The sequence below is a fragment of the Xenopus tropicalis genome, chromosome 2 (assembly GCF_000004195.4).
Source record: "Xenopus tropicalis strain Nigerian chromosome 2, UCB_Xtro_10.0, whole genome shotgun sequence".
NCBI lineage: Eukaryota > Metazoa > Chordata > Amphibia > Anura > Pipidae > Xenopus > Xenopus tropicalis.
In genome coordinates, this window is record NC_030678.2 from 103745892 (window position 1) to 103767335 (window position 21444).

Consider the following 21444-nt stretch of genomic DNA (forward strand, 5'->3'; position numbering starts at 1 on the left):
CATTACCCCCCAAACTGTCCGAAGAAATAGAAACATAAATTTAAACTGCATACCCTGATAAAAAGCTTAAGTGCCGAAGGTCCTCTGATGCGAAGACAACTTCCGGGTCAGTGCACACAGGAATTCAAGCACCAGTCGCCTTTTCGTTGTGCTGCTATGGAGCAGTTTGTCACTAAAATTCTACATGAAGAATTTAAAAAAGGCAAAGGGGGAAAGGATAGACCTAATGTTAGAGATGTTTTGTCACTTATAAGGTATTTAAATATTTGTGTTACTGTTCCTTTAAGAAAAACAGCTCTATACCTGTGTTTCCCCTCCACTTCTGGGAGAACTTAGGACACACGTATAGACCAGCACTGTATACTTTTAATCGACATAAGCTGTAATTAAAATCACAGACTATAATACACATAAGTCATAAGAGAGTTACAATTACTTGAACATTGATAAGAAGCTATTTTTGGACAGAATAAAATACAGTTGGAGAATAGAAAATAAATCTCTCTCCAAGAACTGTTCACGTCACATTGTAGTCTTGCAGTTCTCAGCAGCTCATTCAGAATTTTAATTATAGTTCAGCTTCCTGTAGAAAGTTAAAAAATATGTTACAGGGGAAGAACAAGGACATTTTAGAGTAAAATTTAAAGAAGTAAACCTTTTTTTTTCTATTTCTCAAATTACTCTAAACAATCCCAGAATAACATACCTTAGTCCCTGCATCCAGTCTGATCTGGTTTCTGACTTATAAATTGAAATCTCCAGCTCCTTTTGTCTACTTCCTGGTACACCGTGAAGCCCCGCCTCCTCTTCCTGTTCAGTTCTCCTTATCTCTCTGACTACAGGGTTGTGGAAGAGGAGAGCCTTCTGTGGATACCTGACAGAGAAGCACCTTTCCGGGAATGCACAGTGAGTCAGGCAGTTATGTATGGGCACAGAAAAAAAGCTGCTGCTGCAGAATGGCTCCTGCTTCTCTGTGCATTCCCAGACAGCTTCTTCTCTGTCAGATATGCACAGAAGGCTCTCCTCTTCAGCTGCAAAGTTGAAGAGATGAGGAGAGCTAAACAGGAAGAGGGGGCGGGGCTTCACATTGTACCAGGAAGAGCTGGAGATTACAACTTATAAATCAGAAACCAGATCAGACTAAGGGATGTTATTCTGGGGGTTGTTCAGAGTAATTTTAAAGACAAAGGAAAAAAAAAAAGTTTACTTCTTTTTTAAGGACCGTTTCCCACAATAAGAAAAAAAAAATGTGACATCAATATTGCAAATAGGTAGGACACTGGAAAAGCTTAATGGAGCACAGATTCAACAATACTACGCAGAGCACAATACCTGGAACTTGCTCTCTTCACAGTTGTAGAAGGCAGGCTGAATGTTTCTACACTTTTTGGACTTCTACTATAGAGCCAGGTAGACAATGAACCTTTAAAAATTAAACAAATAACAATACAACAGATGAACAATAACAATAAAAGGCAGATATAAGTGCATCTATCAGAATTAGGTAGGAAGCTCAGAATATAACCACTTTTTACCTATGGGATAAACACACAAGTATCAGTTACACTCTAGCCCCCATATATAAAACAAACATGGATGGGAATGAGGTGGATAACATTTGCTGAAAATGAATGCAGCACACCTATGGGGTTATGTAATAAAAGGCACTAAGTCTGGCCAGATGCAGTAACCAATAAGGTGTTTGTTTTTAAACAGGTGACCAGTAAATGCTACTTGCTGATTGGCTGCTATTGGTTACTGCTCCTGGGCAAACTTAGTGCCTTTTATTACATAACCCCATAGGCATGCTGCATTCATTTTTAGCAAATGTTAGCCACCTCATCCTCATCTAAATACAAATATTTATGCCAAATGTTTTTTTTTTTTTTTTTTTTAACTAAGTAGCACCGTCTCCAAAATATTTATTATTGGCTGTAAATCATGAATTTAGCTGCCATGTAAATTTTATAATTTATGGTTAGGTATATGGCTTCAGATGCCTATATAGCACTACAAACATTTTCCTTACCTATAACAGTTTGAGGGTGATGGGTGCCCTTTAAAAAACCTTTTGGTGTTAGTTTTAGCCGGATTGCTGTTTTACCACGCTTGTTTTAGTATTTATATTCATTAAATAAAGCTTCTGTCCTCTCTGACTGTTTTACTTCCGAATTAAACCATGCCGGGTGGTTCTTAAAATTTCTACATTAACTTCTTAAAGGGGGTGTTCACCTTCAAGTTAACTTTTAGTATGATGTAGAGAGTGATATTCTGAGAAAATTTGCAATTGGTCTTCATTTTCTATTAGTTGGAGTATTTAAGCTAATTCACTTTTTGTTCAGCGGCTCTCTAGTTTTACGTATTATCATCATCATTCTGGTTGCTAGGGTCCAAATTGCCTTAGCAACCAGGGTGTGGTTTAAATGAAAACTGGTATATAAATAGAGGGCTGGAATAGAAAGATAAAAAGTAATAATAACAATAAAACTGTAGCCTAACAAAGCAATAGTTTTAGGTCTACTGGGGTCAGTGATCCCCATCTGAAAGCTGCAAAGAGTTAGAAAAAGAAAGCAAATAAATTACTTTACCCTACTAATTAACTATACAATATAAATAATGAAGACCAATTGAAAAGTTGCTTAGAATAGGCCATTTTAAAACATACTAAAAGTTAAATTAAGTTGTGGACCAGCCCCCCTACTTCCCCTCATGACTGTCACAAACTTGTCTCCCCCATTAGCCTCCACTGTCCCTTCTCCACCCCCCACTACATTTGCCCCTGCAAGTGGTTTCTTCATAAGCCTCCTCTCCTCCCCAAAGCACCAAGCAGTGCAGCAAGATCCCCCTTTAAAGTCTGCATTTCAGATTCCAAGAGAAAAACCCACCTGCATCTCTCACAAGTAAATGCTGCTTGGAACTGCTTCTCCAGGATCACATACATACAATATGATACACACTGAGCGAGACCGGCAAACCCACTGAAACTCATATTTACACTGAGTACTTAGTCTCCCAGGTGTAATTACTCATATAATACCTTTTTTGTTTTAAATTCCTTTTGGTTTTTTAATTTAACACTCGCTTAGTAGCTCCCACACTTATTGTGCAGTCAGCAACTTACTGAGGTACAAACCCAATCATTTTTAGTTAGTACACTATATATTGTTACTCTTTTTCTTTCTATTGAGGCCCTTCTCTGTTCATATTCATATTTAACAACCCCTTTAATTTATATATACTTATAATACTTTAATGCAAAATATGAATTAGATACCTGAAGACCTTGGACTCCGGAATAGTGAGAGAACTGGCTGGCTAGGATGTTCTTTCTATGAATAAAACAAACAAAATAAATTAAGGGAACTTAAAAATGATTGCTGCTGCTCTGGAGCATAAGTACCTGATGGCATAACACTCTGGTTAAAAATGATAGCATATTTCCATTTTATATAAAACCTCTACCGTAAATGTAAGTTGCTGGGCTATTGTGATTACATTGATATTTAGCCTTTCTAGCTAGGTTTTCTGGTTGTGTAGAAAGTTTTTAACATGATCTGGTGCCTTGTTTTAATGGATGCAAAGTACTGGAAAAAAAAGAAGTACAGGTATAGGAACCATTATTTGGAAACCTGTTATCCAGAATGCTCTCAATTATGGAAAGGCCATCTCCCATGGACTCCATTATAGGCAAATACATTATTTTTTTCCTTTTTTTTGTCATGACAAAACAGCTCCTTGTACTTGATTCTAACTAAGATATAATTAATCCTTACTGAAGGCAAAACATTCTTATTGGGTTTAATCAACGGTTAAATTATTTTTAGTAGAATTATGGAAAGATCCCTTATCCAGAAAACCACTTTTATTCCTTTTACCAGTTTAGTTGCACGTCTCTGCACTTACTTCAGATTAATATCCTTAAGGACTGGATCCCAAAATTGCACTGCATATTCAAGTTGAGGCCTTACCAGAGATTTATAAGGGCTGTGACACACGGGGAGATTTCCCTTGTCGCGGGCAACTAACCTCCCCGAAATGCCATCCCACCGGGTAGAATGTAAATCACCGGTGGGATGGCATACGCTGAAAGATTAAAGGGGATGTAAAGTTATCCCCATTAAGTTACGTTAAAAACAAGCATTATTTTTTTTTACTATTGTTGAAATTAGGCAACCAGTCAGCCCCTTGCTTTGTTTCTACTGTAATCTTTTTCTTCTCCTACTGCACAGTCCTCTCTGTGCAGCAGGAGCCAATCAGAGGCAAGTATGTCCGTTTGCTGCCTGTGTATTGGCTATTCCAACCGGTCTGGCTGCACTGTGAGAGGACTGCTGGCAACTGCCTAAGTTTCTTGTACAGCTGAGAAAGGGCTGGCTAAGGCTGCCTTTTAGAGCTGAAAACCCCAGGTCTTATCTTCACAACTGTAAGAAAAAATAAATAAAGCACTAATATTGGAAAGCTGCTTGTTTTGAGGGATTCTACCAGAATCCCTTAATTTAGGAATATTGTCATGAGAAAACATGTTTTTTTTTTTTTTTGCAAAACCCATCAGTTAATAGAGCTTATCCAGCAGAATCCTGTATTGAACTGTTATTCAAATACACAGATTTTTTTTATATTTAATTTTGAAATTTCACATGGGGTTAGCCATATTCTTCATTTCCCAGGGTGACCTGTGCTCACACTTTACTGCTGAGCTGCAATTTGGAGTGATATCACCCCCTTCCCAGCTGGTGATCAGCAGAACAATGGAAGGCAGCAAGATAGCAGCTCCCAGTAGATATAGAATAGCACGTAAAAGTAAGAAATCCAAGTGCGGCTTGCAACTACTCCAGTTACATGGGAGTAGGACAAACATTTGTTTACCTGAAATCAGTTTTAATGTGTAGCGCTGGCTCTTTCTGAAAGCTTAGACTCAGGCACAAAGCATTGAGATGGCTGCCTACACATCAATATTTCAACTAAAAACAATACATTTGTTGGTTCACGAATAAAACTTTAAATGGTAAAGTGAATTATTTGCTATGTAAACATTGTTATTTAGATATAAAAAATATACCATAAAAATCATGACAGTATCAGTTTAATGGGATGACTTTACATCCCCTTTAAGTAAAGAGGTTTAGTGATCACGGAGCTAAGATCTTTTAGTACCCTGGAATTAATACATCCAGTCATGGACCTTTGTTTACAATCACACGTTCTAGTCACTTAAAATTCCTCCTGAGTTACCCATCCATCAATAGTTATACTTTTATATTGGGTCTATTAAAAAGAAAGCCTTCATTAGCTGGTTCCTCAGTTGGTTAGACAAACAAAAGATAACAGTTCAGAATCTCTGCTGTTTCCCTGTTTTCATCACATATTTGCACCCCTCTAATATTAAGGGGCAGATTTATCAAAATGTGAGTTTAGAGCTTAATATATCAAATTTCACCCCCGGTCTATTCATTCCTATGGGATTTTTAGAAGTGTATTTATCAATGAGTGAAAATTAGAACTCACCATTTGATAAATACACTTCTTAGAAATCCCATAACAATGAATAGAATCTTGGTGAGTTTTGATATATTAAGTTCTAAACACACATTTTGATAAATATGCCCCTAAGGGTCCCACACCCCTTCTTACTTAATTTTACGAATTTAGGGGGAAATTGGCATATATTCCATGTGCATGTTCATTTTTTCAATAAAAATATTAAGATGACATAACATTATTTAATGCCACTTTTTCAGAATACTCACTGGATTCCACCTTTGAGAACTACTGCCATGCCATAAATCTGATCCACCAATTTTCATCTGAGAAGGTAAAGCATTTGTCTTTGGGTTTGAAGTGTCAAGTACAAAAGTTTCAGTTGCACTCCTGTGTCTCTTGAACTTTGAAAATGGCAGATCTTCACTTGCTGGTCTTTTACCTTTATTTAATATTGGCGAATTTATAAGAGCATTTACTGTATCTGATAATGGATATTGGGTATTTGGGGGTAAAGACCTCTGATGGGAACCCTCTGAAAGCAGTTTCTTATATAGTGTTTCAAAGGCACCATCGTATGTGCTCTGGCTTTTATCAGGGAGTGTTGAAAAAGAGTGCCGTCTTCTTAATGAAGGAACACTTCTCTGAGGTGCTTTTATCTGAAACTTGTTTGGTGAATCCTTTGGCACAAATGCATCATACTTCAATTGCTTCTGATTCAGCAAAGCCACGGCCAATTGATTTGATGTCAGTTTGCTTAGGAGTTTGGTGTCCCCATGAACACAATTTGGGACTTCATATTTAGGTGGCAAAGAGGCATTTTTAAAATGTGGAATGAAAAACTTGTCTGGGAGGGGCTTTTCTTTGGGAAGTAAAACTGTGTTTGTTAAAAATGACATTTGTTCTGCAACTGGTAATGTGGCTTTATGGCTTGACATGGAATGAAATGGTCTTCTTCTCTCTTTATATTCAATTATGCCAGATTCCTCAAAATCTTTATGTCGACAAGTAATGATTTTATCAGTTTCAGTTAGAAATGTGTTGGATGTTTTCACCGACTTAGGTTTTGAGCTGGAAACCAGTTTAGTATTAGCTGATTTGCAAATTTGTTTCTTGGCTTTCTTCATATCAGGTCTGTTTTTACTGGAACACCAAAGGCGACGTCTGTAGTGTTTAATTATGTTTGCAGCTGCTTGCTGTTTGCAAGGGATTTCCATGAGTCGACTGAGGCAAACAATCATACTTGGGTAGTAATCAGCCAGGCTAACATCTAATGGGTCTGGGGAATCTGAATCCTCGTCGTCACCAAAGTTATACTCATCTGGTTCATTTTTCAAAAGTTTCAAAGTCTGATGGCCAGCCACTGTGGACACATCTCTGTGGTGCCTTCCAAAAAAACTTTTTAGATGAGAGGAAATAGACACTTTTATAGGAGAAGCATTACAGTGTGCAGTTCTGGCACTGAGATATTGCAGAGAAATATCTGCTGTATGGCCTAGAAACAAAAACCAAACAAGGATTGACTTGTAACTTTTATACTTGAAATTAAAAGGACAACAATTGTTAAGATTAAAATTCTCTGTCGGCACAACATATTTCCAGTTATTTTTAATGATTCTATATCAGTTGACAAAGGGCTGTCTGTCAAAATGTGTTTGCTGTGTTGATTCAATTATTATTTTTTTTTTATTTATTTTTTTTTTTTTTTTAGAAAACTTATTGTATTAGTATATATAAATAAGTGGTCTGCTAGAAAGAAAAGTGCAAAAAAAAAACAAAACAGATTTTGCATTCTTCTAATAACATTCTGCCTGCACATACAGAAGATCAAGTTTATTCTCTGCAGAGCTTATTAATTTTTAAAAGTATTCGGTTCAGCAAAACAGGGGATGCATTTAAGGGCAGTGACACACGGGGAGATTAGTTGCTGTGCAACAAGTCTAATCTGTAGGACGTAAGCAACTAGAATATTGTGGGGGGTTTCCCAACAACCTGACCACTTCTGTGACCATTAAAGGGAAAATATATGCCTGGACATTGCAGGTCTCTATAAAAAAATACTGCATAAAAAATGTAAAACCCTGCTTTATTTAAATAAATGTTTTTCATTAATACATACTTTTCTAGTAGTACGTGCCATTGGGTACTCCTAAATAGCAAACTGCCCTTTTACTTACTAAAGGCTGTCCTCTGGCTCGTACAATTCACCATGCTCACACACAAACCAAGGGCAAGCATACACGCTAGACTAGATCTAGATGGCCCTGTATTTTACCCCCACACTTCTTCCTGTTACAATCAGAGCTGCATTATTTCCTGTCAAGTGATCTCTAAGGGAGCACACAGACCAGCACAAAATGGTGGCTCATATCAAAATATTTTTGATATATATGCCAATATGTTTAGATCCTTTAAAATGGCAATTATTAAATAAATTGTGTTGGTAATTAAATGTGTTGGTTAAGTATTCATGTCTTTACCTGACTGTAAAACTACCAATTTATGGAAGACAGCTCATAGTACAAGTTGATCCAGGGAGAGGTCTTGTCTGGAAGGATTTTTTTCCCCTCTGAGGCAAATTAGAGAGACTTCAGAAAGGTTTTTTTTTTTTGCATTCCTCTGGATCAGCTAGTAGGTAGTTTATATATAAGCATGAACTTGATGGACGTGTACCTTTTTTCAACCTTACTTTCTATGATACTATGTTGTCAATAATGGGTGTATTGATTAGTTTACCGTGGTCAAAAGTCTTCCTTCCATATTTCAGTGGAGAGACTTTATAAGAAAATGAATTTTCTTCTGTGCACTGAACCTTTCCAAAAGACAAGACAAAAAATTTATTTTATTTGCTCATATTTTATCATTTATAAAGCACTACTTCTACATTTTTACAATTGTAATAGTGAAAAATAATAACATACAACAAAATATTAAGAGACACAGGAGGAAGAGATCTCTGTCCCAAAAATACAGAATTTCAGTGTTTAGATAAGGTGTGATTAAAGGAACAGTAACACCAAAAACTGAAAGTGTATAAAAGTAATAACAATATAATGTACTGTTGCCCTGCATTGCTACAACTGGTGTTTGCGCCTCAGAAAGACTACTATAGTTTATATAAATTAGCTGTTGTGTAGCCATGGGGGCAGCCATTCAAAGGAGAAAAGGCACAGGTTACTTAGCAGATAACAGATAAACCCCCATTATATGGGGCTTATCTACTAGTTATCTGCTATGTAACCTGTGCCTTTTCTCCCTTTTTCCAGCTTGATTGGCTGCCCCCGTGGCTACACAGCAGCTTATTTATATAGTAGCTTTTCTGTAGCAAAAACACCAGTTTTTTGCAGAGCAACAGCACATTATATTTTAATTACTTTAAAACACTTTAATTTTTTGATGTTACTGTTCCTTTAAAATATATTTGGATATTATGTGTGTGAAAATGGCATGTAAAGACAAACAAATGAATGCATCACGTGGCACTTGTTAAAAGTTGACAGCTAGATAATAAAAAAAAAAAAATGTAGGCACGTGAACCATACTTTATCCCAGACTGTAATATGAAAGTTGTTAAACTATATACTTACAGCAAATGCTTTAGGAATCGAAGTTTCATTTGTCTGGACAATTATATCCACATTTGCAGCATATGTCTTCCCATGCCTCATTTCTGAAAGATGCTTTAAAGGAGATGAACCCTGTAAAGGAAAACATACATTTAGCTGCAGATTTACTAATCCACGAACGGACCTAAAGCATCCAAATGCGTTTTTTTCGTAATGATCGGTATTTTGTGATTTTTTCATCGCCGTCGCGACTTTTTCGCGAATTGTCGAAAAAAAATCATACTGTCGCGCCGAGTACGAAAGTTTCGGATTCATTCAAGCTTCAGTATCGTGACTTTCCTTGGGCCAGGTTGGAGCTGCAGAGTGCCATTGAATCCTATGGGAGGCTTCCAAAATCATGCAAAGTCGGAAAGGTTTGCCCGCCGTTTACGAGTGCTCAATACGAAAAAGTCGCAACAATTTGCTAAAGTCGTAACGGCTAAGAAAAAGTCGCAAAAATGTTCGTTTCCAATCCGATTTTTTCCCATTCGGGATTCAGATTCGTGGATTAGTAAATCTGCCCCATAGTGTCTGGAAGTTCAATAAACTTTTTTTCATTTTTAAATAAAAAGTTTTAAAAAAAACACTTATTTGGCAAGCACTTACAGTAAGCTGTGTGATGATCTGCAGGTCTGTAAATTAGACCCTGCAAACACTATAATCATTTTCTAGCTGGACTTTATGATTTTTTTATGCATGTGTGGTGCCCTAAGATAACTGATTTGGATAACATTTCTAGTATAATTGCACAAAGACTGTGCTGTCAAAACAGAATACTGGCCTGTCCATTGACAGACAAGTCCTTCTTACTCCTCCTTATTTCATACCTTTTCCCCCCAATTTTTGTTACTCCTTAATTTATAATATTTACCTTAAATTCAACCAGCTGTGAGTTGCATGGATCTTCCAAATGGCATCCACTTGCATTTCCTTCTATTTTCAATAAAACCACAATTGAAAGAAAATTGTAATATTTCTCAGGTTTGCAAATTGGATCAAAAAAATGGTCGTTTTATTTTGATGGGCAAATCATACTTTTAAACAATCATTTCAAGATAGCTTGGTTCTACGGTAACAAAGATTTTTTAAAAATCTTAATGTGTATGACCAACTTAAGTCCAACCCTTTCTGTTCAGTGGAGGCTCTGTGCTCCCACACAAACCAAGAACACAAAGACATGTTAGGCTACATCAGCCAGTAAATGGACAGAGTCTTACTCCCACACCTCTTAGGGCTCTGGTACATGGGGAGATTAGTCGCCTGCGACAAATCTCCCTTGTTGCGGGCGACTAATCTCCCCGATACGACATCCCACTGGCGAAAATATAAATTGCCGGTGGGATTGCATATGCGGCGCCGCGATTTCAACATTTTCGCCGGTGGGATGGCAATTCGGGGAGATTTGTCGCGGGCGACTAATCTCCCCGTGTGCCAGAGCCCTTACAGTTAGAATCACCATTATTTACGGTTAGGTGATCAGTGAGTGACAAACTAAATGTCAAAATATCACGGTAAAAGAGGTAAAACGGCAGTATCTTGACATATGTATATGTGAATTTGATAAGTAACCTTAAATTAAAAATTATTAGGATAACGGATAAGTCTGTTGATTTATTATATAAGCAGTTGCTTAAAACAGCATAACTTCTGGAAGTGTGTGGAATCACGTAAAAGTATATAAAAGTAACTATGGAATGTGATCACAGCGGTGCAAAGGCTAGTATTAAATGAGGATTATTAACAATTTTGTAGGAATTTCCATGACAATTTGTAACAGCTCCATTAGTCATAAATGCAATTAAGGTATGACATTTATAATAACCTTCCCAGTGTTCTACTGAAAACAGAAAGAGTAAAAAAAAAAACCCAAAAACCTACCAGAGATGATAAACGTCTCATTGCAGACTGTATCATCAGATTCCTTAAAATGTCATTTTTGTAAAAGGAAAGAGTATTAAAAGTAAATTGTTAGCGAGTAATAAGAAACAGTGAAGGACAAATGATAGGTCAGATTTTGAACATCTATGAACCATGGCACATGAACTAATACCTTCTGCACCTTGAAGGGGTAGCTCACCTTTAAGTTAACTTTTAATATGTTATAGAATGTTCTGTTTCTAGAAACTCTTAAATTGGTCTTTATTTTTGTAGTGTTTAAATGAATTGCCTTTCTCTTCTGCCTCTTTCCAGATTTCACGTGGGGGAACTTAAGTGATGCAAGATGGTGCCTGCCAACCTTGCTGTGCCACTTTGAATTTTTTTTAACCAGGTACAGTGATGGCCGCAGTTATGAGAATCCCCTGTAGTAAAGTTCTAGTGATGGGTGCTAAAGTGACAATATGGCGATGTAATGGGATTGTTACAAAAACAAAAAAATACTGCACCTGCTGTAATTCGCAAGAAAATGTTTTCAACCAGTCAGTAATCAAACTGATTGGTTGCTTTGGACACATGCACTGGTGTTGTTTAGCACCCTCGATGCAATTATTAACAAATACAAGAGAACCCACAAGTGTAATTTTACCTTTTCCAGCTGGGAGTCATTGTTGCCATCAGCGTGATATACACCATCTTCACTCGATTTAAAAAGGAAATGTAATTGTAATTTAACTGCATGTACTAAGAATTATTAAAGAAATTATTAAAGAAATAAGAACTACATTAAGGGACCCTTAATTTAAAAACTGTATTTTTCTCTTTAAAGAAATATAAGGTAATTCTAAGCACCTTTCCAATAAACAATTAAAAACGTTCAACGCTTGTGATATTATTTGCGAATGTAAATGCTATTAAAAGCAGTTATCCCTTTCTGCTTTCTGGGTCTGACTCATAAAACAGTGTAACATTAAAGGGACATTAACACCAAAAAATGAAAGTGTATGAAAGTAATCACAATGTAATATACTGTTCTTCTGCTCTGATACAACTGGTGTATTTTCCTTAGAAACATTACTATAGTTTAGTAAACAAAGCTGCTGTGTAGCTGTGGGGGCAGCCATTCAGAGGAGAAAAGGCATAGGTTATTTAGCAGATAACAGATAAAACACCATTGTATTGTACAAAGCTTATCTGTAAGCTGCTACATAACCTGTGCCTTTTCTCCTTTTTTCCCAGCTAGAATGGCTGCCCCAATGGCTACAGAGCGGGGTATTTATATCAACTATATAGTAGTGTTTCTGAGGCAGGCACAGAACTTTAACCAGTGCAGGGCAACAGTACATTGTATTATAATTACTTTAAAACACTTTCATTTTTTGGTGTTTTTGTTCCTTTAATCAAGTCTCTTCCAGTTCTTTTAAATCAGCTTTTATCAGCTGGCTTGCAACATTGTTTTTGTAAGTTAGGCCAAGAGTGGCAAATATGGGAAAAGTTGGTTATACAGGTATGGATCCGTTATCTGGAAACCCGTTAGCCAGAAAGCTCCGAATTAGGAGGTCATTTCTCAGACATTTTACTAAAATAATTCAGAATCTAAAAACATTTTCTTTTTCTCTGTAATAATAGTACAGTACCTTCCAAATAAGATATAATTAATCCTTAGTAACAGCAAATCAACCCTATTGGGTTTATTTAATGTTTAAATGTTTTTTTTTTTAGTAGATTTAAGGTATTAAGTTCCAAATTACAGAAATCCCCCCATATCTGTAAAACCCCAGGTTCTGAGCATTCTGGATAACAGGTCCCATACCTGTTTCTTAAAATATGCAAAGAAAAAATAGTTTTTGGCTGGAAAACCCCTTTAAACATGCATAATACACCAAGCCTACATCTTACCATAGAGGAATGTCTCGCTGCACACACTTACTGCTGCTTTAGACTTTTGCTCCTAAAAAAAGTAAGTAATTAAAAATTAGTAAAAGACAAACATTTTCTGATTGCTTATTTAACTGGCATCTAGTCTAATTTCTGGAGCCCCAGAACATCCCTCAGTGAATGAAATGAAAAGCTTGTTCTCTGGGCTGGGGTAAAAATGCACTAGCCCAGTGATCCTTCTATACCAGTGCTGTCCAACTTCTACGGTGCCGAGGGCCGGAATTTCTCTAGCATACATGGTGGAGGGCCATTAATGGAAGCCAGTTTTGACCACTCCCCTTTTTGAAACCACACCCACTTCAAACCACACCTATTTTATCACAATGGTGGCAGCACAGCAAAATCCCAAATGCTTGGGAAACCCTTAAATTCCATATGCCTCCTCCTCCCCTGTGGATAGCATAGCAACCCCCAGTACATAATTACACACCTTTGGGACCATTTAATGGCTATTTCCAACTGCTAACAAACTCCCACAACAAACCCCTGCCAGGTTCACCTGCCACAAGCAGCATAGGGCAAGCAGAGTATGGCACACACAGGCAGCACTCTGCCTGTCCTATGCTGTCTGTGTATGCCATACTCTGCCTGTCCTACCCTGCCTGTGTGTGCCATACTCTGCATTCTCTATGCTGCCTCTGTGTGCCATACTCTGCCTGCCCTACCCTTCCTGTGTGTGCCATACTCTGCCTACAGTACCTATGTCTGAGGTGTGAAGAAGTGAACAATGGGAGTGATTACAGTCTGAGCCTGAGGTGTGAACACTGCAGGGGTGAACAATGCAGGTATTTAAAGGTGTGAAAAAACACAGGGGATTACATTTTAAACAATACAGGGGGATTACAGCCTGAATCTGAGGTGAGAACCATGCAGGGGGGGCAGTTAATCTCAGTACTGATACCATTTAAAGCTTACTCAAAGGTAAGCCATCAAAGCAGCCAGACAGGTGGGGGGCCACACAGAGGGGGGTCGCGGGCCGCCAGTTGGACAGCACTGTTCTATACTAATAGTTGCATAATTGAAAAAGCTCATGACTGATGCTAGAAAATACAGACTACAATCGAAACTATGCTTTTTACCACAAAATTAAAAAGTTAAAAGACAGAACAAACCTTTCTGCCTGGATGTGTTCTTTGTGTGCAACTTGCCTTTGAATCAAAATTCTGAGATAGCAATTCTTAAAGAAGGAAAGAAAAAAAACAAAATACACAAAACACAAGGTAAGGATTGGTAGTCAATAGACAATTTTTTATATATTACACATTAGGAGTGTACTTCTGTAGTACAGATCCATATATATCATGTAAGAGCCAACAACACCAAAAAATAAAAAGTGTTAAGATGACAACCAATCTTTATGTACCACTGACTCAAAAACCACAAAACTCTTCACTTACTATTTGGAGTGATGTATGCGAGGCTTTTAATATCCACAAGCACGTCTTCTTCAAAGGGTTTGTTGTACTGTATAGAGAAATTTATAAATACATTTACTTCTGTTATGAATCATAGTGTGTCCCATTCCCATATATGATACAATCCTCTTGTAAGCACATGTGGGCCAGGCCATTCTTTTATCTTTACAAAGTTCTTCTGTAGCACTTTGTCTAAAATAAATCAATGGGGGACATGTGGCATTTAACTTCCATGCCCACTGCCACATTCATTTCATTTGGGAAATATACTGCATGTCAGATGCCAACACTGTCAAATGGGGGAAGTGTAAGCATCTTCCTTTGCCAGATGGTTTCCTCTGAAATTAATGAGATGGGGCTGAAGTCAAGAAAGGGCATTTTAGTTATTCCTAAGATGTCCATGACAAAAACAGTATGTGGACAATAGGTTTGGGCTCACAGTCTGGGGACCTTTCATGTAGAACACATACAAACCTTTTCAAGAATCTGTCTCATACGAGCTTGAAAGATCTTCTCATTTTTGTCCAGACAAACAAAGAAGTCTGACTCAAAACGGTCATCCCAGACCTGTTAAAATATAAGTGTACATTAAGCAGTGTTGTAAGATATATGATGAAAAACACCAGTCACTGCTCACAAATAAAGTGATTGGAAGGCATGTGATTCTGTCAGCCACTTCACCCCTTTAAGATTATTAAGATCACATGTGGCTAACTAGTTAGATATATGCTTTTGGCTGCATTGATTTCTGTGCATACATGATTGATGCATAGAAATTAATTATTTTTGTGTCCAGCGTAAACTGTACTGTGGCTTTTCAAATAATGCAGCTGCTTTTGGACGCTGAACTATCAATCATGTAAAAGATTTTACACATTTTTTTCTATTCTTGCACAGCTGGTGCTTAAAGGAGAATGCAAGTCAAAATTTAAAAAGCATACTGCCCAATAGTCCTCCTATTGTTTAGTAAAAACGCTACACTTTTGGCTCACCTAATCAAATATTTACTCAGTCACACTTACTTCACATTTTCTAGAACAGGCAGCCATCTCTAAAAAGGTATTCTCCCTCCCTTTCCCTCCTTGCTTCATACTGCACATGTGTTTCATTCCCTCCCACCCCCTCCGCTTCTGACTGGCTGGTGGGCATGTGTAGCTCAGAACAGGAGACAGGATCAAGTTACACACATGCTCAGAGAATAGGAAGGCTGCCGCTGGCAGCCTACAGGAAGGCCAGAGAGATTTCAGTGATGTCACTGTAGTCTTCACACTGCTGTAGGCTGCCAGCACCATATCTCAGAGAAGCAAGCAGGGATCTGGGAATTTAGATATGCAGTAAGTACTTAAAAAGAATGCCTTTAGACTTACTTTTAATTTATTTTAACCTTTCCTTGTCCTTTAAAAAGGACAAGTAACAAAGATATGATTTAAATTGATAGTTATTACTATACTGGAATCAAACTTAAGTCTTTAGCACTACAAGGTAGCAGTGCTAACCACTGTGCTCACCATAGTTTAATTTTATGTGCTTTTACTTACTAATAGCTGCTTATATCCCTCACTTCAATTAATAAAAAAAAAAAGGTTTAGCAGCAGATTCAAAATTGAAATAACATTACTGCAACACCTGCATGTTCATAGGATATAGGATATACAAAGCAATGCTACTAGCCACCAATAGTTTACCAACTGTTGACTTGACCATTATACAGGTAATGTAACTGTGTGATCTGATAGATGAGATATGACTTCCAAAAACATATGGTCCGAACTCCCACTGGAAAATGCATGAGATCTTTACAAACTATGTGATCTGGATGCACCTGGCTACAATGCTTTCAAGTCCAAGGAAACGTTTGTTACAGCTGCTGGTGTGTAATGCTGCCATCTACTGACCAAACTCAGTAAAAAGGAAGAAAGTCTGACTGAAGAAACCTAAAGGAGAACTGTCACCATATCACAACTACAAAATGTCCCTTTCATGTGGGTGACAGAAAAGGCACCAATTCACTACATTATATCAAATATAACCATTAAAGGGGACCTGTCACCCAGACATGAAAAGCAGTATAATAAAAGTCCTTTTCAAATTAAACATGAAGCCAAAATTCATTTTTATATTAACACATTCAAACCCAATATAAAAGCATTTAAAATTCCCAGCTGTTAATCATATACTGCCTGCCTCGCCTCTATGCCTTAGGCATAGAGGCGGGACAGACAACTCCTTAAAGGAACAGTAACACCAAAAAATGAAAGTATATAAAAGTAACTAAAATGTAATATGCTGCTGCCCTGCACTGGTAAAAGTTGTGTGTTTACTTCAGAAAGTCTACTATAATTTATATAAATAAGCTGCTATGTAGCCATGGAGGCAGCCATTCAAAGGAGAAAAGGCACAGGCACATAGCAGATAACGGATAAAACACTATTGTATTCTACAGAACTTATCTGTTATCTGCTATGTAACCTGTGCCTTTTCTCCTTTTTTCCCAGCTTAAATGGCTGCCCCCGTGGCTACACAGCAGCTTATTATATAAATTATAGTAGTGTTACTGTAGCAAACACACCAGTTTTACCAGTGCAGGGCAACAGTGCATTATATTTTTATTACTTTAAAGCTCTTTCATTTTTTGGTGTTACTGTTCCTTTAAACTTTCCATTCAGCACTCACATTCTCCCTACCTTCTCACTATCTAATAGTGTAACCAGTGCATGGGTATGGGCATCAGGTCCCCCATTCTGGCACATACACACGATTTTGGGGTGATACAAAGCTTGCCTTATTAACAGTGCCCACAAAATGGCAGCTGCCTGCTGGCTGTGATTGTATATTCCCAAGACTGAAGGAAACAAAGATTTATATCATTTATATAGTATGTGAAGTTATTTTTGCTTAACAAACACAATAAAAAAGAAATTGGAATTATTTCTTAGGGTGATAGGTCCCCTTTAATTCTCTCACTCCATTCTCTTAAAAAAATTGCCTTTTCTGTCCTGCAGAGCAGGCGTTGTGGTGCTCACATCCAGAACATTTTCCTTTTCCCAGCCTACCTTCCCCTCTCAGGTTGCCCTGCACAACACTTACCAGACAGGTAGATTGTCACCTACTTTTTTCTTTGAGGGTTCCACAAAGGGGCAGCTTTCCTGGCTTGCCCACTATCCCCCATTGCGTTGAGTTGTGTTGCTACTGCTACACTTTGTTCCGCTGTTTACCTGAAAGCGGCAGCCTTTCCTCTGGACCCACAATCCCCCATTACCCATTTCTGGGGGTTGCCCGCCTACCTGCAAATCCCCAGTAAAGTACTATCCATACTCAACAATGAAGTAGAGAATTAGCTTTTTGTATTTTACTCTTTTATTTTGGACGGAAGATGGCCCATCTTACCTGCTGTTATTTTACAGCAGGTAAGAATGCTTTGTGTTTGATTCATTCTTTTCTCCATGATTAGTCTGACCCCTCCCCAAGAATTTCCAGTTCTCAATCCCCTTATTCCGAATATGGCACTGCTACTGTTCTTTGGCACATACCAACTAGTATGTACAGTAGAAACTCAACTTTTGGTAATAGATGGTTGAAGATCATGGGGGGCAACAGGAACCTTGGGGCATTGCTCCCTCATTACTGTGTCCATTCTGTCAGTGGCCCCTATAGGGGGGGTGACAGGCTTAATAAATATAAATAAATGGAGGGCAATCACTTCACACTCAAAAAAGCAATATAGGTGTTTGGTGCAAAAAACCCAAAAATTGTACCCCCATATAGGGTACCTAAGACAATTTTATATAGAATAAGGGTTTGCACACAGAAAACACAAGCACAGTGGTAGTATTAAAAAAGTAATAATCCTTTATATAATATACAGAAGGTTTAACAGCAATCAATTTTAATTACAAAAAATAACACACAAAATTGTAAGATACATACCACAAAAATGTGCATAGGCAAAAAGGAGACACACAGGTTAGCGGATACACTTGCCAAAGATGAGAATTACCCCAACGTTTCAGCAAAGAGCCTTTCTCAAGAGACTATTTGCCGAAACGTTGGGGTAATTCTCATCTTTGGCAAGTGTATCCACTAACTGGTGACTTAAGCCAGAACACTGCACGCTGCAAAGGTAGGATTGTATGCGTGGGAGGAGACAGTTGGAGGCGAGGTGGAGGGGGGGGGGGGGGGAATTTGGGACTCCAAACATGATGTATTGTTGGTGACAAGAAACAAAAAGCTGTAGGATGTGCTGTGGGATGAATATGATTATGTGAAGCTACAGGTGTAAATTAAACAGATTTACAATATGGAAACAAATGAATGAAAAACTAGTTGTCTATCATACAGGTACTGTACTACAATACAATCATACAACATTTTTGTCCGATACAGAATTAAAGCTACTCTGGCTATAGAATTATTTTTAATGCTGACGGCATTAGAGGCCAGAGCAACATAAAGAGCAATATGCGGAGTGGCATCTACTGGAGATGCCACCTGCAGCTAGCTGCTAGTCACAGGTGAAAAGCCCACTACAGATACAGTTATAGAAACCAATCAGAAATAGTATTTACCTGCTTAATAATAAACATTTGACTGGTTGTTATAGGTCACTAAATCTGGCTCATTGCATTCTCACATTTTGGCTCTAACTGCTATTATGCTGGAACCTGGGTAAGGCACTGCATTGTGGGTTAAAAAGAAAAATGGCAATTTGTGTGTGGTTCTTGCTCCTAATACTTTACACTTGTATTAGTTAATGTATGTATGTATGTATATCTTTATTTATAAAGCGCTACTTATGTACGCAGCGCTGTACAGTAGAATACATTAATACAAACAGGGGGTTAATAAGATAATAGATAAATACAAAGTATAACAATAAATACAAATAAATACAAGATACAGTTACAGTTGCAATAAGTTAAGAGTCAAAGACACAAGAGGATGGAGGTCCCTGCCCCGTAGAGCTTACAATCTATATGGGAAGGTAACTTACAGATACAAATAGGCAAATATAAGTGCTGTAGGTCACAGTGGGTGACAGTACAATATAAGTGCTATTTCCCAGATCAGGTGCTGGGTGAGTGCTCCAAAAGGTAGTCTTTTAGTTTGGTTTTAAAAAGACTGAGAGAGGATTCTCTCCGGAGGAAATCAGGGAGGGCATTCCAAATGTAAGGGGCAGCAAGGCAGAAGGGTTTAAGGCGGGAAACCGCAGTAGTAGTGGGGGGCGCAACCAAACGATTGCTCTGCGAGGAACGAAGGAGTCGGCCAGGAACGTACGGAGACACAAGGGAAGAGATGTAGTGAGGAGCAGAGGAATGGAGGGCTTTGAAGGTTAAGAGAAGGAGTTTGTAAGATATTTTTTGTTTAATAGGAAGCCACGATAAGGCCTTTAGCAGGGGAAGGGCCTGAACTCTCCTGGATGAGAGAAGGAGAATTCTGGCAGCAGTATTTAAAATAGACTGTAGGGGGGAAAGATGGGAGTTAGGGAGGCCGGTTAATAGCAGGTTGCAGTAGTCCAGTCGTGACAGAATGAGAGCATGCATGAGCAGCCTAGCTGTTGCAGTAGAGAGAAAGGGACGGATTTTGGCAATATTGCGTAAGAAAAAGTGACAGGTTTTGACAGTGGAGTTAATGTGGTTAGAAAAGGAGAGACAGGAGTCAAAGATCACTCCCAAACAACGTGCCGAATCGACAGGGTTAATGAGGGTGCCATCAATAGAGATAGAAAAGGGGGGGGTAGGACCTGGCTTAGGCGGAAAGATCATTAGTTCAGTTTTTGTTAGGTTCAGTTTAAGGTGGCGTTGGTTCATCCAGTTAGAGATAGCTAGGAGGCAGTTAGAGATTTGAGTCTCAGTTTCAACTGTTAATGAAGGGGTCGACAAATAAATTTGGATATCATCAGCATATAGATGGTATTTAAAGCCAAATGAACGGATAAAATCTCCCAAGGACAGCGTGTAGAGGGAGAACAACAACGGCCCAAGTACAGAGCCTTGGGGTACCCCCACATTAAGAGGAACTGGAGATTAGATTTTGTTAGCATAGGAGACAGTGAATGAATGGTTAGAGAGGTAGGAAGAGATCCAGGATGCAGCTTGACTACGGAGACCAATCAAATGCAGAATTTGCATCAGGAGGGAGTGGTCAACCGTATCAAACGCAAAGAAGTCTTCCTATCCCACCAACCTCTGCAGCCAAAATCTATAGCTTTGTGAGCCTATAATTCTATGGTGGTTGTTACTATTTATTACCTATCATTCCATGCAGAACCTCTACTATTCATATTCACATCCCTCATTTAAACCACTGCCTGGTTGTTAGGATAAATAAGACCTTGGGAACCAAAAAGCTGCTAAAATACCAAACTGGAGGAGCTGCAGAACAAAAAGCTAAATGACTGAAAACCATACAAATGAAGACCAGCTAAAAATTGTCTCAGACTATCAATGTCATACTAAATGTTAAGACTGATCCACTCCTGGCATTATGAACTTATACTTTTATACTTTATTCTATGCTAAATGTGGTGTAAAGTAGAATACAGGACTGGATCATTAGCTACCAGAGGACAACACTGGGTACTTGGGATTTCTGATACATAGCGATCACATACAGTAGATCTCTGGGACTGCAGAAAAGCGAGGCTACCGTCAGGCAAAGAACACCTGCCGTAAACTCTTAGGAACCATGCGACTGCTGCTTATAAACGGTACATGTGATTACAGAGACAAAGAGACGGACACTCTGAAACAAGAATGTAGGCAATCACAACCATTTAAAAATGGGCAGTTCCCTTGACACAACTCTTTAGCACATATAGTGTTTCCCAAAGTAACGTGGCCGTAGCACAAATACTTACAACCACACAGGTGCCTCTTACCTTGCTGTTGGGCTGTTGCTTCTCATTCCGTCTACTCTTATATGCTCTACCACAATCCATACTACTACAGCTACCATCAACCCTCATCCCCAGAGCCAGAAGTACGATTCAAACTATCAGCGCCAGGCTTCCCGATCTGCAATTGGTCGGAACGAAAGCGTAATTCTAGTGACGTAACGGGTCAGAGCAACTGGGCATGCGTAAACTACTTGTGTTTTTAGACTGACGAAAAGTGCTTACAGTATGTCTGGAAGTTTGG

At 38.3% G+C, this 21444-nt stretch overlaps 1 protein-coding gene across 2 annotated transcripts; it reads right to left on the bottom strand.

The window, feature by feature from the left end:
* Window positions 1-313: 313 nt before the first annotated feature.
* Window positions 314-21353, bottom strand: LOC100486773. 2 transcript variants are annotated; one of them, XM_031896986.1, is made up of 14 exons: window positions 21165-21353; window positions 14783-14875; window positions 14291-14357; window positions 14006-14070; window positions 12855-12906; window positions 11605-11651; window positions 10959-11001; window positions 9952-10013; window positions 9063-9173; window positions 8212-8287; window positions 5745-6970; window positions 3275-3329; window positions 1333-1423; window positions 314-583 (listed from the first exon to the last, which is right to left on the bottom strand). In XM_031896986.1, exons 1-14 carry the CDS (start codon window positions 21270-21272, stop codon window positions 565-567), a joined length of 2115 nt encoding a protein of 704 aa, XP_031752846.1. In that variant the 5' UTR covers window positions 21273-21353; the 3' UTR covers window positions 314-564. The 2 variants fall into 2 exon arrangements, with proteins under 2 accessions (XP_031752846.1, XP_002932330.2); XM_002932284.5 differs by having other exon boundaries at window positions 21186-21352.
* Window positions 21354-21444: the final 91 nt, after the last annotated feature.